Below are 14,551 nucleotides of genomic sequence, written 5' to 3'. Positions count from 1 at the left end.
GCCTTATAATTAATTAACCATGGGTAGCTCATCTTCAAAGTAAAAAACATCAACGAATCCATAATAATTTTACAAAGCATTATTGACCAGTTTGTGAGAATTATAATTTTTGGATAAATCGTTTCGTTATGTAATTGTAGGGCGTTTTATTTAAAAGAATAACTTCATTGAAATAAAACACGCGCAGAAATTAGATTAATTTAATCTGACGCTGGCTTGTCTTATTTGAAGGAGGACGATATGGGCCGAGTGTTGCTGGTTCCAGGTCCAAATCTTCGTCCCCAACGTCATTTTTATTCAGTGACTGTTTTTGATACCGAGCCATGGCTTTAACTTCGAAAAAATTGTCGGATTCCTTTCTGAAGCATTCGGACACCGGGGGCCACACGAGCATGGAAATTAGAGAGACTGCCATCAAGAATGCCAACGTTCCAAACACGTATAACGCAATCGTCTTCAGTTTTAACGTTTCCTGAGGAAATTAAAAAAAATATGTTAATTAACGGATCAGCAATTACTGAATTTTGATATTTTTACGGGTTGTTCTTCGACATCACTGTCTGTCAACAACGAGTTAATTGGGACCACTAGATTATCAATATCTTTTGATTCTTCGGCCAAGACGGGTCCCCAAAATCTGTGAAACTGTGGAAAGAAATGCAATCTGGATTACATATGCATGGATGAATATTACATACATAAAATTGGAAAGGTAAAAACTTACAATCATGAAGACATACAAGAAAATGTACGTAATCATCCATCCAATTACCACGTATGAAAAGTGGCAGGAAAGCCCAGAGAATTGAAGTTCCGGACTGGATGCCAACACTAGATCTGCAATTTTGAAATATACCATTGAGAAATATTCCATTAAAAATATCATAATTTGAGAATGAACGTGTACAAATTTGACGCCAGTATACAAAATTTTAATCATTCCTGTTCTAAGCAGATTTTAGATTTTTGAAAATGATTAATTTTTCTTTCACAAATTTCGGAAAGAAATTTCCGTCACAAAAATAATCCTTCTCAGTGACAGTCTAAGTTGTTAAGAAGTTGCGTTAAGATTAAGATGGTAAGTACGTATCTACATACTTGATAAGAAGTGTACTGCATGTGACGATACTTTATGAACGAGTGTTGGATAATGAACTTTGTCCTCAAAGTCGGATAAGCGTCGCAAGTCTTTCTTCTTCCTTAGGAGAAATCCGGATAACAGGCTGACGCAGTACAGAGCTACGACACCGTATCCACCCACAAGGTGCATGTAGTTCTTTCGAACATGGCTCTTCCAGCCTATTTTACCAACGACGTGAAAGTAGATTCCCATTCCGAACGGGATCAGAGCCCCCACGTGGAAGACGCAATGAATCTTTTAGCGATATACATATGCATAATTAATTACCATTAATTAATTAAACGACCATTAGTTAACCATTGCTCACCCACCACGAGCCAAGTTGCCAATTTGAAGCATGTTTCTTTCTTCTTAAAAATGTCTTTGTAAAAGCTCCCAACAAAGTTTCCAATCGAAACGAAACAAATCCAAGTTAAAATCATGCAAATTCCGTGCACCTTAAAGTAAATTTTCTGGCTGGCGGTAGGCTAAAAATAAATTTCGCTTCTTAAACAGTCAAAATATGCAATGCATATTTTTTTTAAATTGGCAATGATTTGTTCTACAATTATGTCGTCCAGAATTTTAAAATAAATTCCAAAAGCCGAGCGAGATTATTACCTGGAAGAACATGTCAAGTTTCCAACTATGTTTGCATGGCCTTCGACCCCCAAGTTTCCCATTTCCCTTTCCATATGTGGCGTCGTGGTCAACGAGTTGATCTGTTTGATTAAATTTAATGCTTAATTAATGAATTAAAAAAAAGTATACCTTAGTTTTTGAGTTTACAGAGAGAGGCATTCGTAATGTTATACTTGTCACTCCATGCTACCGAAAAAAAATGTGTAAGTCCAACTGATCCATTGTTATTTTCTTGAAAAGGTCAGAATTTGTAAGACCCTTACCTGCGAGTATGCAATACTCTTTGCTTAGATCATATTCACGTTTGCGATTTTCGTAAGGATCAATCTTGGTAAATTTTTTCTGCATGTAAAACTTGCAGTAAATTTCCCTCCTACTCACCAGTGTTTGAACGACAACTATGTTCGACACGTCGGTCTTAGGACAACGGATATGGTTTTAGAATTAACTTTTTTTATATACATACTTAAATTGTAATATATACATAAGCACGCACTATAATTTTATTTCCTTTGCCAACTGGTGCAATATCGGGTGCTTTGTTCCAGGAGTTCGTCACACTTGGGAGAATGTCCCCATTGCCCACAATGGTGTCCGTAATCATGGAAATATTTGGCCGACGACATGAAAGCACGTAGTCGTCCCCCTCGAAAAAATGTAAAGGTTGATTACCTTCATGGATTGCTTATCTAATGACGTAGGTTTCCCAGTGTATGCTCATTGCTCTCCGATTTTGACCAAATTAGTGTCAATCGATCAAAAATTTAAATAATATGAAATTGCAAAAAACACGATCTCCCAATGGTCACGTTTGGCAGAGATATTTGCATCCGAAGAGGAGAAAACGGGTCCTAAAGTCGGGAAATTGTACACTTTCTAAATTTGCTCCATGTTTTCTCTTTTTCGGATGCAAATATCTCTGCCAAACGTGTCCATTGGGAGATCGTATCTTTTGCAAATTTCATACTAATAAATTTGTGATCGATTGATACTAATTTGCTCAAAATCTGAGAGCAAACGCTGGGAGACCTCCATTGTAAGCTTAGATAACTAAATATTTTAACAAAATATGCTAATATGCACTTACCATGCTCACGTCATTGGATAACCCAATGCTGAACCAAGCCTTAGCTTGGGAATACATCTCGATGACCACTTGATCCTCGGTATTATTATCCTTGCCATCTCTGCCCCCAATCGCCACCAGATTTTTGCAGCTCACATCCTCCATGCAGTTAGGGTTCTCTTCTGGAATGTCCCCTTCTTCCGGCGAGTAGCAAAACTTGGTGGTTAAACAGCCAGCAAATATCTTTTCAGGAGTCCTTCGATAGTTGATCTGCAATCAGAGACGTTTTATTTTTTGTTAAATGTACCCAACATGCAATAAAGCCTTTACTTTTCCGCTACTCTCAACTACCACGACGGTGACAATTAGACATGATAGTATTTTCATGAAGAGCAACTGATTGGAATATTGATACCTCATCTTGGTCTTGGTGCAAAAATGGTCTTAAATTAATTTTATTGTCGTCACACGCTATAAAACAATCAAATTACCACTCATATGCTATATGCATGCATGCATACACAGGAATAAATTGCGTATGTACCCGTAAGTAGCTTTGTTTCGTTGAAGATGCATAATTCAGAATCTAATACGACACGATTGCTCGGTATTTAGTGTCTTAGTTACTAGTTTTGCACGAATTATTTTACCTGTTTCGTACAATTTTGCGCTACCGATTGTCCGATTGTGGTTGGTATTATGTTCGTGTTCTTCTATAAGGAGGGGTTCCCTTTCAATTGATGCAAAAAAACTCATTCATAGAAAACACGGACGGACAGACAGAACAAGAGGAACTCACTAGCTCCCATATACCCATATCGAGTTAATAATACGCTTCAAAATATTATCCTCATTTTACCAAGGGAAAGATAATCTATTTAGGTTTTCCCAACCCACCAACATCGGGTTTTTCCTCTACTCCCCAAGCCAACTAAGTGTATTTCATAGTTTATCAATGTTTATGTTAATAATAAATAATACCCTCTAAAAAAAAAATCTATTTAGAGTTAACATATAGATCACAAGTCAAAAATCTCGAAAACGTTGTATAGTCATCACGTACCATGACCATGACTATGAAAAACTAACATCCAATCCAATCCCTTAATCACATTAGTTCACAAATAAATAAATAAACACCGTCATGATAAGGGTCAAACACTGATAAGATAACGAAACGATTCACCACCATGTACATAAGTACTTCACTCAAGCATGTGATGTTCATTCTCAACACGGCCCAGCTCTAGAACTTGCTTGCTATTATTTAATAAGTAGAAACATTGTAAAATTTATAGTTAATATTTTTAGCCAGAAATTTATTTAAAATCAATATGGCACACGATTTTCTCTTCAAATTCATCCTGGCTGGAGACTCGTCGGTCGGTAAGACTGCAATACTGCAACGCTTCACGGACGCAGAGTTCAAATCAGCGACTGAATACGAGGCGACTGTGGGGGTGGATTTTAAAACTAAGAATGTTTCCATTGAGGGCAAAGAGGTCATGATTATGGTAATTAGCCTAAAATAATAGAATTGATGTGACCTTTAATTACGGTGTAACAATTCAATGAAAAGCGATTCAAAATCAGGATGTTGCTTATCGTTGAATTGTATATTCTTTGTAAATTACAAAAAGTAACGCGAGGCCTGATTTTTTTTTGTAAAACCTGCAATTTTCCTGTATTTTGTCTTTATTATTGAGTTTTTTGGGTTCCAAACATACGAGTGGATCGCTTCAAGTATTTTTAAATCGTGAGGTCATTGACCTTTTGACCTTTTTAGACCTGGGACACAGCCGGGCAGGAAACGTACCGTTCATTTACTCGTTCTTATTTCCGGGGATCTGCAGTCGTTCTTTTAGGTAAATACAATTTTAATTTACAGAAATTTTTGTATAATTTATGCCCAATTTGAAATTCTGAACACGAATTTTACTTATTTCTGATTTTAATTAGTTTACGATGTCACCAGCCGATCCTCCTTTGACAGTATTCCCTCCTGGATAAAAGACGTTCTAGAACACGCCGACAACCCGAACCTCGGCCTCGTCATTGTTGGAAATAAGAAGGACTCCGCTTTACGAAAAGTACAAACCGACGAAGGCGCCGCGCTGGCCGCACAAAATGGCGATCTCCTCTTTTTCGAAACTTCAGCCAAAACGGGGGAAGGCGTTCATGAAGTTTTTATCGACGCGGCGAAACAATTCTATAAAAAGTTTCAGGATGGTTTGGTCGATTTTACGAGTGATTCTCAAGGCTTAACTTTGGGTCCGAAACAGATAAACCAGTCTGGAAAGTGCTCCTGTTAATTGTTTTATGATGTTCAAGAATTTCAAGTATTTTTAAAATCCGACAAAATTTTAATATCTAATTTTTATCGAGAAAATGAAAATGTCATTATCTTCCCCACTTTGAACAACGCTCAAAAGTTCAATTAAATGCGTTACAAAAGCTTGTATTTTACTAACCGATACAATCAAACAATTATTTGTTTACAAAATTTACTGTTTGTTAACTTAGCATTAAATTTTTATAAAATTAACTCAGATTTAGTTATTTTAATAGTTAATTATTTTAAAATTAATCGATAAACTTTATCCTGTTTGTGCTAATAAATAAACTAACTTTAAAAAAGCTTCCTTAGGTGAGGCGCTGCTAAAAGTGAAAAACAAGATTTCTGGCCTTATCTTTTAAATATCTCGTCCCCTCATCATTGTAACAGGAGATGGTGGCTTTGCATCACCGCGAGGCCAGTCATTTTAGCCATATAACATATCACGCCGTTTATTACACACCGCAACGATAACAAAAATTGCATTTACCACTAAAAAAATAATTAAAGCATTGCTAATTAAAATATATATTGATGCATAAACAGATTATTTCGAATTATAAACTTGAGTTTATAAAAACTATTTCGGAGGATGAATATGATTAGATTAGCAAATAATTTATTTCACAAGCTAACCAGTACTTCAGGCAGCTAACATAATTTATGGATGGCCCGTAACAGAATTTAATTGGCTTGTACAATTTTCTGCATGTGTTATGCAAACTACTTCAACCACCTTTGCTCAATTTTAAAAATGCCCCGTTCGAAAATTTAAGGGTAGGATTTTCTTCCTTAAATAATTTATAAACAATTGACCAAGCCAGCGGCGGTAGTACGTTAAAGGTTAATTGTATTTACTAGCTCCCAATACTAGTTCCCAATACGAACGTGAAAGTAACAAATGATAATTTTGAGAAATTCGTGAACCTAGACTTTCTTCCAGCGAGTTGCGAATTATTGCGAATATATTCTTTATTGGCAGAAGCTTAGCGCAAAATGACTGGCCTCACGGTGATGCAAAGCCAACATCTTCTGTTACAATGATGAGGGGACGAGATATTTAAAAGATAAGGCCAGAAATCTTGTTTTTCACTTTTAGCAGCGCCTCACCTAAGGAAGCTTTTTTAAAGTTAGTTTATTTCGTGGATTTTAGGTGATTCATATTTTCAGACAATTAATTCCACTTGTCAAAATTTTTAATCTATTCTTCAAATATTGTGAGCTCTTTGAAACAGGCGATGCGATTTGATTATTCTTTCGATGCAAAATTAGTTGAAAATACCTATATTAGGTAGTAATTTTTCACCAGGATTAATTAATTTTCTAGAAACACCTGGATTTGAGATTAAGATTAAATATAAATAGATAAATCTGGATTACTTTTTGTGATTAAGGATTGGATTTTAAATTGCAAAATGACCACATAAACATTTAAAACCAAAGTATGTGTAGGACATTCAAATATAAAATGCAAATATGCATGGTTGCGTAGCAATAAAACGGACAGTAAATTTGACAAAGTAATCTAATTAAATTTAAAATTTTCAATAGAATTTACAATTATCCCTAGTTCGGATTAATAATAACCAATCCGATATTTCCTAACTCTGACCAGAAAGTGTGTGTCTAAATGTTTTATACCAGAAATGTCTTAAAGACAACGACTATTATTTTTAGTAAATTGCTATATTGGCTGCTAATAGCAACCAGCTACATTGCAATTTTGATGAAGAATGCTTAGCAACATGAAATAGTTTCAGATGCCTCCATCAAAACTCTTTCAGTTTTGAACCGATCTCAATCGGATTTGTTTTAAATGATGCATAACCGATTTTTACACAATAAAATCAGGTTTTATGCATATATTCCTTTGACACAAGTGTCTCAAATTTTGATTGTAAAGTTTCAAATTGAAATTTGGGGGCTCATAATGCAACTTTTCAATCGGGAAAGCTGTAAAACCGCATCTCCTCAATCTCCTCTGCACGATTGCTCTTTACACCATTTGCGTAGGATTAACCGTTTAGGCTCTAGCCTTGTCGACAGTTTCAAAGGGTGTATACGAATGCATACTTAGGCTTCGCCGTAACCATGGTGACGCATTTTTTTTTGCGGGCACCCATTGTTACTTTTGCCTCACCTAAGCAAGGTTGCACGATTGCTTGACTTTAAGTATCTAGGTAACGCGTCTCCCTTAACGGTTGCGACAAATGGTCGAGTTGCAAAAAAAATATTCATTTTAAAAATTATTTTAAAATTGGTTTTTCTCCCATGGACGAAAAACCAATTCTCCAGCCAAAATATTAAAAAAATAAATTGTAACCCACGACAATTTTAAAATGAACATTCATTTTGTAACTCGGGCATTTCTCGTAACCTTATACAGCGATAAACTGTCAAATAATCTTGGCAAGGTTGCTTGACAACTTTAGTATTACAAGGTTGCGACAATTGCTTAGACGACTGAAAAACCTTAATTTTCGAAAAGCCTGGAGTCTGTAGACTCCAGTGTGCGCCGCACAAATTTTCACCCAAAAAATAAAACGCCCAAAATTTGTCAACACTCACATTTCGTTCCCTTGAATTAATTTCGTAACCATGGATACAAGAATCAGTGCAGTTGTAAATGTAAAATCGGCTATTTCGGCGTTCCGGCAAAAATTTGTGTGCTTTAATTACCGTTAGCGACGGCCCAAATAATTAGCGCTTCAAAAATGAAGGTTTTTGAAGCTCTCGAAGCAATTGTCGTAACCTTGTATTATGATAAATTGTCAAGCAATCTTGTCACCTAAGAAAAAATTTAACCAAACATTCATCGATTTCCATGCGTTTCGCAGCATCGATCACTGGAGCCCCCCATGACGACAATTTATTAAAACTTGCCACTTCAGTCTGACAAACTTTAAAACTTTTCCCACAAAATTAATCTGATTGTCTAACCCACTTAAAGTATCAGTATGGGGTCATTGTTCATGGTGGTCGTCCCCATACGCGATCATGAAGCTCTCCTTCGCCAAAAAGAGCATCGCATCCAAGTCATCGAAGCTGGCAGCATGTAAATAAGTCGCAACTAACTTTTCTAAATAATTTGCTAATTAATTAACTAAATCTCCTTTCCGACAGAGACCGCGCCGAATTCCTCAAGGAAAATGGAGGCGGGCTCACGATTCACGTCCCCTCTGGGGAAGAGGGCCCTTCGAGCGGCAGTACTAACGCGACCCTGGCCTCGTCGGCCGGTACGATTCGGTCCCATTCCACGGGTGGCAATGAGGTCGACGTTTACACCGCGTTGGCAGACGGCGCTCCGGTCCGTGTCGTCGTCTCGGGCGACTCCATGGCCATCATTGGGGCGAAGCAGGGCGACCTCGACGAGCATTTCGGCAAAATGATGGAAAGGAAGAAAAAGTCGGCGGAAGATGCGGAAGAACTCGCGATTCAGGATGCAATTGACAATATATTTCTGGAAAAGGTGAGCAATTAATTATTATGCAAATTAGTAAATAAATAATTCCTAGTAAATTTCCAGCACTTGGAAGAATGTCTTGCCAAGTATGACATTATGAACGCGTGCTGGGGTCAATCTGTAGACGGGAACTATTCACAAGTTTCTTTCACCGTGAGTGCCGACAGGTCAGAGGTCATAATCAAGTTTTTGCAGACGGTGGGAATCGGAAAGAGGCATAATTCCACAATTTGGTAAAAAATTACAATTCAATTTTGGTTAATTTTTGCAAATTTTAACAAAATACGCATTCTTAGCGTGTGTGCCTCGTCTGTTTACTATGAACCGGAAACGGGTAACCAGAAGGATAACGAAAAAGGATCCGAGGATCCTAATGATCCTGAAGGGTGAGCAATTTGCAAATTATATTGGCACTTGTAAATTTTAATTGGGAATTTAATAATTTACAGGAAAAAGGGGTCGAAATGGGTCGAAGATTTTGTAGCCTCGATTAAATCAAGACTCACCGTGGCCCAGGTTGTACAATCGGTCAAGGCAAATGCTATCCTAACCTTTGACTATATCGTTTTAATCCTCGTGGCTGGGTGAGTGGCAATAAATATTTACCTTATCGAAACAGATAACCGAAAAATTTACATCTTCTCTTTTCCTACAGGATGATCGCCGGTCTTGGTCTCGTTGATGATAGCGCGGTCAATGTGGTCGCGTCTATGCTAGTCTCTCCACTCATGGGTCCCATCATGGCGATGACTTTTGGGGTTAGTAAAATACACACAAAAATTAAAATGGGCACAAATTTTGCCAAGTTTGCTAAAGAATAGCAAATATGTATACTTGGCAAAATTCGTGTTATGATGCCAGTGAGAATCATGCATTTTTATTAATTTTCAAATTCTTAGTGAATTAATGTCCAATCTTGATGACCAATCCATACCTCAAAATATAATATTAATAAAAATATTGATCCTTATCAGGCCGTCATCCGGGACTGGCAACTTGTCCGAATTGGCATAATTTCCGAACTCGTCGGCCTTCTTCTCTGCCTCTTGGTCGGTTTCATATTCGGAATCCTTCTCCAAGTTCCTGGACCGGGTGGACCATGGGACAAAATCGACCAGTGGCCGACACCTCAAATGGTCGCACGGTCCGAAACTCGTGCCTTGATCGTCGGAGTCCTTGTCGCCATTCCGTCCGGGGCAGGGGTCGCTCTTTCCATTCTTGCCGGAAATTCTGGGTCTCTCGTGGGCGTCGCAATTTCCGCCAGTCTCCTTCCACCCGCGGTCAACTGCGGAATTTTGTGGGGTCTCGCGACCGTCGTTGCAATCACGGAGCGATATCTTGGCTTTCCTCCGGAAAATTTGGGCTGCAATTCCCACCTCAAGGCCCTCGCGACACAAAACTATACACACAACCATGTGAAAATCTATTGCGAAAATACCGTTCAGGAATACTTTTTCATGGGATTGAACTCCTTTGGTTTAACTTGGATTAATATTGGGGTTATCATTGTCGTTGGGGTTTTGATTTTGAAGGTAGATCATATTTTCTTTAGTTTTCATAGAGTTTTTGCAATTTTTTTGCACAAATGTTTTCAGATCAAGGAAGTCGCACCTCATACAACGCGTCAATCTTTGTCCCGATTTTGGAAACAGGATCTCAAAATTGTCCGAGATTTAAATAGTATGGGCAAAAATGGAACGGGGTGAGGTTTATGTTTTAATAATTTACATATTTTTGACTAGTTTTTTTGCCCGTATTTATGCATTGCCCCTCCCCTGCAGCTCGCTCATGGCAGACCTCGAAGAATCCGGAAAGGTTAACGACATCCTCAAAAATTTGGAAACTGACCAAACCTTCAGTGCCGTCAATCGTCGCGCAAACTACAACATATTGAACGACGTAAGACAACGGAAACAGTTCGGTTCTACGGAAGATGTCACTGGAGGTCAAAACGCGGAGTCAACGCCAAAATCCGGTGGTTGGTTTGGGGGTTGGTTTGGCGGTGGTGCGACGAACGAGGCAGATAACGCCAAATCGGTCGAAGAAGGGCAAGGCAAACGTAATAGGCCAAAGCTCATGTAAAACTTGGATACGTTTTGTAATAATTATGTATTTTTTATAATGACTGGGTAATTAATGAGATATTGACAAATTAGTGTATTTTTTAAGTTGATTTCTCATGTATTAATCAAAGAGCACTGTCATCCCGCAAATTTGCACTTTTCCAATAATCTAATCTTATCTCCCAGCCGGGATCGTCCGCCATGATACTCGTGTCAGCGTCGATAACGTACCAGTTGATGGTCCCATTGTCACTGGGAGAATACTGCGGCCAGTCTGGTTTACTTCCCCAGCCTTGAGGAACCCTTGAAGAAATTGCATCCAGAAATATTTAATTATGCCATTTCATTTTTGAGACACGATATTTCGCCCAGCTTTCTAAATTTCGCTATAAATTCTGAAATTTTTGTAAAATTTTTGAAACCTTTCCAAGCGCATGTATGACCTTCCAAATTTTACCATCAATTCTGAACTTTTTTTAACTGGTAATTTTAGTTTTTGTAAACGTGCCAAAATGTAAGATTTTGACACCTTTACAAAATTTTACAAAAATCTCAACCACCAAAATTTTGTATAGGTTACAAATCTGGTGGTTGCAAACTTTTGTCACGAAAATTATTTACGTTACGTAAATTACGTACCCCGTTTCTGCAAAAGTGACCCACATTTTGACCAACTTTTTGGAAAAGTTCGTGTACCAAATCTGTTCCAATGTCCACTCCCAGTTGAAGAGGTAGAATAACTCGTCAAAATGGGAGGGTGCTTAATAAAGTATGACGAATAAATTAATTATTTCACCCCAACAATTAGCTTAATTAACTAATTATTTAGTTACCCCTCTTAATCCTAAATTCTCCAGTAATAAATCCCGTATAGTAGGTGAGGTCACTCTTGTACTTCAAAATATAGGGGTACACAACACCCCCGTGACCTTTGACACTCTCCATTATTCCAGACAAGTAATACCTGTCCGTGTACAAATTCGTGTAATTTTCCCACGTGTCCCCCCGACCAATGTAGCGTCCTCCGAAATACGTGTTTTGTAAACGTGACGAGAAACTATCTTTTTCCGCCTGCGATGGAAAAATGTCTTCATAAAAGAAGGAAATGGGGGCGAGAGATTTCCAATTTGTGTTCAACTCGTTCGTCAAATATACGCTGTTTAGAACTGTAAAAACAAAGGTCCAAAGTTAAGTAATGGATTTTTGAAAAGTTTTAAATTTGACGTGACCTTTTGACCCGAAATAGCGACCTTCTTCCTCATTAAATCCGACAATCCAAGGCACCATATCGCCCCCTCGGGAAGAAATGAGCTCTCTCGGCGTCTTATCCAGAAATCGATTCGATCCACTTTTCTCCACCGTGGGGCCAAACGTCGCGTACGGTTCGCCATTCCAAGTCGAATTCTTTATTTTAAAATTAATAAAATAAATAAGCTCTTTTAGCTTATCAATTATTGAAAATAATAATTAATTAATTAACTTTGAAAAAAAGTTTTTCGATTTCTAAAAAGTTTCACTGAAGGTGTAATATCTTAATCTTGGAATAAATACATTAGCGTTATTTTAAAGCAATCACGTCGTCCAATAAGTCCAAATTAATTAATAATAAATTAATTTTTAGCAATTAATTATCAAGTCGACCTTCATTTTCCACTCTGCCATGACCACTTCTTCCCCACTTTTTGACCGGATGCAATCCAACTTTGATTTCGTAGAGGTTCCGTTACAGTCCAGTTGTTCCGCTAATGAGGCGAATTTTGAGGCTGCGTTATGCATTAGTGTCCACGGACAATGGGCTGACCCTGATTGGGAGATGGCACGGTGGAAAAGGCCTAAAAATTTGCATAATTAATAATTGTGCAAAACTATATAAATTGGGTCAAGGTTTCTCACTCTACCTTTCGACATGGGTGACAACATATGCAAATGAACTGACGCTGCACCGCTGTCCGACCCGAAAATTGTGACACGGTCGGGATCACCGCCGAAATTTTTAATTTCTTTCTTCACCCAGGTTAACGCGAGGACTTGATCTTTCAATCCAAAATTTCCTGACCATCAATTATTTAAATTAGTAGAAAAATGCATGTACATATTTTCTAACTAAATAGTTTTCTCTACCTTGAACTTCTCCATCGCCCGAGCTTAAAAATCCTAAAATGAAAATTGTATCCCCATTTATTTCAAATTTTTCTCAAATTATGTATGTAAATATCTACCAAGGGACGACTGTCGAAAGTTGAACGTGACGAGGACGACTTTCTCATCCATAAAATTCTTAGGGTTGACCTTGTCCCCAGAACCATGCTGCCATCCGAGCGATCCATCAATCCAAACCATAACTGGGAGGAGGGAATCGTTACTTATCTAATATTTAAGATAACCTTGTCAATTATCCATTAACCGCGCTTATCAATGAATTAAGAAATTAAACCTGTGGCGAATACACGTTGAGAAACAGACAGTCCTCCGAACCGGAAATGATCCACTTTTTCCGATCAACTTGAAGACATACCGGACCGAACGTGGCAGCTTCGCGGACTTCGTCCCATTTCGGATAAGGTTTCGCCGGCTTTTTTATACAATTTTAAAAATAAATCAATTTCCTTTACGTTATCTTAATGTTTTTCAGCACTATTTTCACCTCAAAACGGGTCTCCACTTGTGCATACGGTATCCCCAAGAAGGCTGAGAACGCTTTTCCATCCCGCGACGTCCACGTTACGCCACGAACGTCGCCCGATCCCGTCGCCACGATCGGTCTCTGTCCCGTGGTCCAATAGTAGAAGAACTGATTTCCATTATTATCTGGACACATGGACGGATTGTCGACACACTGCCTCGAAATTATGAGCGTCGTGCCTGCGACAAATCCTAAAATTGCGGCGGCCATTAAAAACACCATTGTTGTTGTGGTCAATGTCATCTCTGCGAGTGGAATGAAAAGCCGAGTTGTTTTGAATTTTGGGACATACTCGTTATTTCCGTACTATTGGGAACATATATGATTTTGCAAAAAGAACAAAACAAGATGAGACAAAAGGGTAGTGTAAATATGTAATGGGACGTGTCACGCATCTCTGGACGTGACCTCTTTACAGGTGCAATTATTTCCATTATCAACTATGCTTTCTTCGTCATCTCATTACGGTAATGACCAATTAATTATTATACCGACAGCAAAAAATATGCGTGAAAACCAATAAATAATAATGTATTGTAAATGGACAAACATAAGTTTTTACAACAAAATTGCCTAAATTCCAACTAACTTTGCAAGGCATGGATTTTTTCAAGCAAATTTTGGTATTTGATTTCTTTATCTGTTAGTTTTTGGTATTCTCAATCAAATATTTTCCCTTGTGGGTACTATTAAATTAATGACGGTTCACAGCAGGGTGTCTCACATTATTCTGTCAGAACGGAAATTATTGAAGTTTGTATAGGCAAGGGGTTATGTATGAAAGCATAAAATTAATTAGACTACTTTCTGCTCTCTGAAATTAATTACGGGTGACAGGTGGACATGTTGAGGACGAATTTGACATTTTTTGTTGCTCCATAAATCAAGGGTGTATCGTATACTTGTGTTTTCTATTGTTTTAGTGAAAAATTGTATAAAAAAAATACAGAAAAAATCATCTCTAGTGCTCTGAAATCCTACTGATTGAGGTATGTCAAAATTTTTGACTCAAAAAATAGTTTCTAAAATCGAGTTTCATATTCCGAAAAAATGCTATTTATGAATACCCATTTTTATTTCAAGATTTGCAATGAATTTTTCTATAATTAATTTTTATGAGTATTATCATATTATATTTGAGGTTTTAACTGGTTCACACCAGCCAACAGAGCCTTCAGG

At 37.7% G+C, this 14,551-nt stretch overlaps 4 protein-coding genes across 6 annotated transcripts; 2 read left to right on the top strand and 2 right to left on the bottom strand.

The window, feature by feature from the left end:
- Positions 1–121: 121 nt before the first annotated feature.
- LOC110860579 lies at positions 122–3,899 on the bottom strand. Of its 3 annotated transcripts, XM_035860462.1 has the most exons (13): positions 3,479–3,899; positions 3,373–3,414; positions 3,244–3,299; positions 2,850–3,098; positions 2,259–2,408; positions 2,026–2,179; positions 1,910–1,948; positions 1,742–1,842; positions 1,453–1,608; positions 1,099–1,375; positions 725–837; positions 538–645; positions 122–472 (listed from the first exon to the last, which is right to left on the bottom strand). In XM_035860462.1, exons 1-13 carry the CDS (start codon positions 3,582–3,584, stop codon positions 191–193), a joined length of 1,833 nt encoding a protein of 610 aa, XP_035716355.1. In that variant the 5' UTR covers positions 3,585–3,899; the 3' UTR covers positions 122–190. The 3 variants fall into 3 exon arrangements, with proteins under 3 accessions (XP_035716355.1, XP_021965331.1, XP_035716356.1); XM_022109639.2 differs by lacking the exons at positions 3,244–3,299; positions 3,373–3,414; XM_035860463.1 differs by lacking the exons at positions 3,373–3,414; positions 3,479–3,899 and having other exon boundaries at positions 3,159–3,298.
- A 133-nt stretch (positions 3,900–4,032) lies between these two features.
- Positions 4,033–5,503, top strand: LOC110860556 (ras-related protein Rab-2). Its single transcript, XM_022109618.2, has 3 exons — positions 4,033–4,342; positions 4,615–4,693; positions 4,788–5,503. The coding sequence occupies exons 1-3, from the start codon at positions 4,163–4,165 to the stop codon at positions 5,138–5,140; spliced, it is 612 nt and encodes a 203-aa protein (XP_021965310.1). The 5' UTR covers positions 4,033–4,162; the 3' UTR covers positions 5,141–5,503.
- On the top strand, positions 5,343–10,786 carry LOC110860701. Its single transcript, XM_022109791.2, has 10 exons — positions 5,343–5,475; positions 6,317–8,218; positions 8,287–8,632; positions 8,690–8,859; positions 8,923–9,012; positions 9,076–9,210; positions 9,282–9,384; positions 9,601–10,158; positions 10,222–10,328; positions 10,408–10,786. The coding sequence occupies exons 2-10, from the start codon at positions 8,121–8,123 to the stop codon at positions 10,706–10,708; spliced, it is 1,908 nt and encodes a 635-aa protein (XP_021965483.1). The 5' UTR covers positions 5,343–5,475; positions 6,317–8,120; the 3' UTR covers positions 10,709–10,786.
- On the bottom strand, positions 10,717–14,355 carry LOC110860700 (venom carboxylesterase-6). Its single transcript, XM_022109790.2, has 10 exons — positions 13,334–14,355; positions 13,124–13,261; positions 12,909–13,056; positions 12,811–12,843; positions 12,588–12,740; positions 12,331–12,521; positions 11,919–12,093; positions 11,523–11,855; positions 11,329–11,449; positions 10,717–10,992 (listed from the first exon to the last, which is right to left on the bottom strand). The coding sequence occupies exons 1-10, from the start codon at positions 13,613–13,615 to the stop codon at positions 10,815–10,817; spliced, it is 1,752 nt and encodes a 583-aa protein (XP_021965482.1). The 5' UTR covers positions 13,616–14,355; the 3' UTR covers positions 10,717–10,814.
- Positions 14,356–14,551: the final 196 nt, after the last annotated feature.

Source organism: Folsomia candida, unplaced genomic scaffold, assembly GCF_002217175.1.
Source record: "Folsomia candida strain VU population unplaced genomic scaffold, ASM221717v1 Fcan01_Sc033, whole genome shotgun sequence".
NCBI classification, from domain to species: domain Eukaryota; kingdom Metazoa; phylum Arthropoda; class Collembola; order Entomobryomorpha; family Isotomidae; genus Folsomia; species Folsomia candida.
This window is presented reverse-complemented; position numbering and strand designations above follow the sequence as displayed.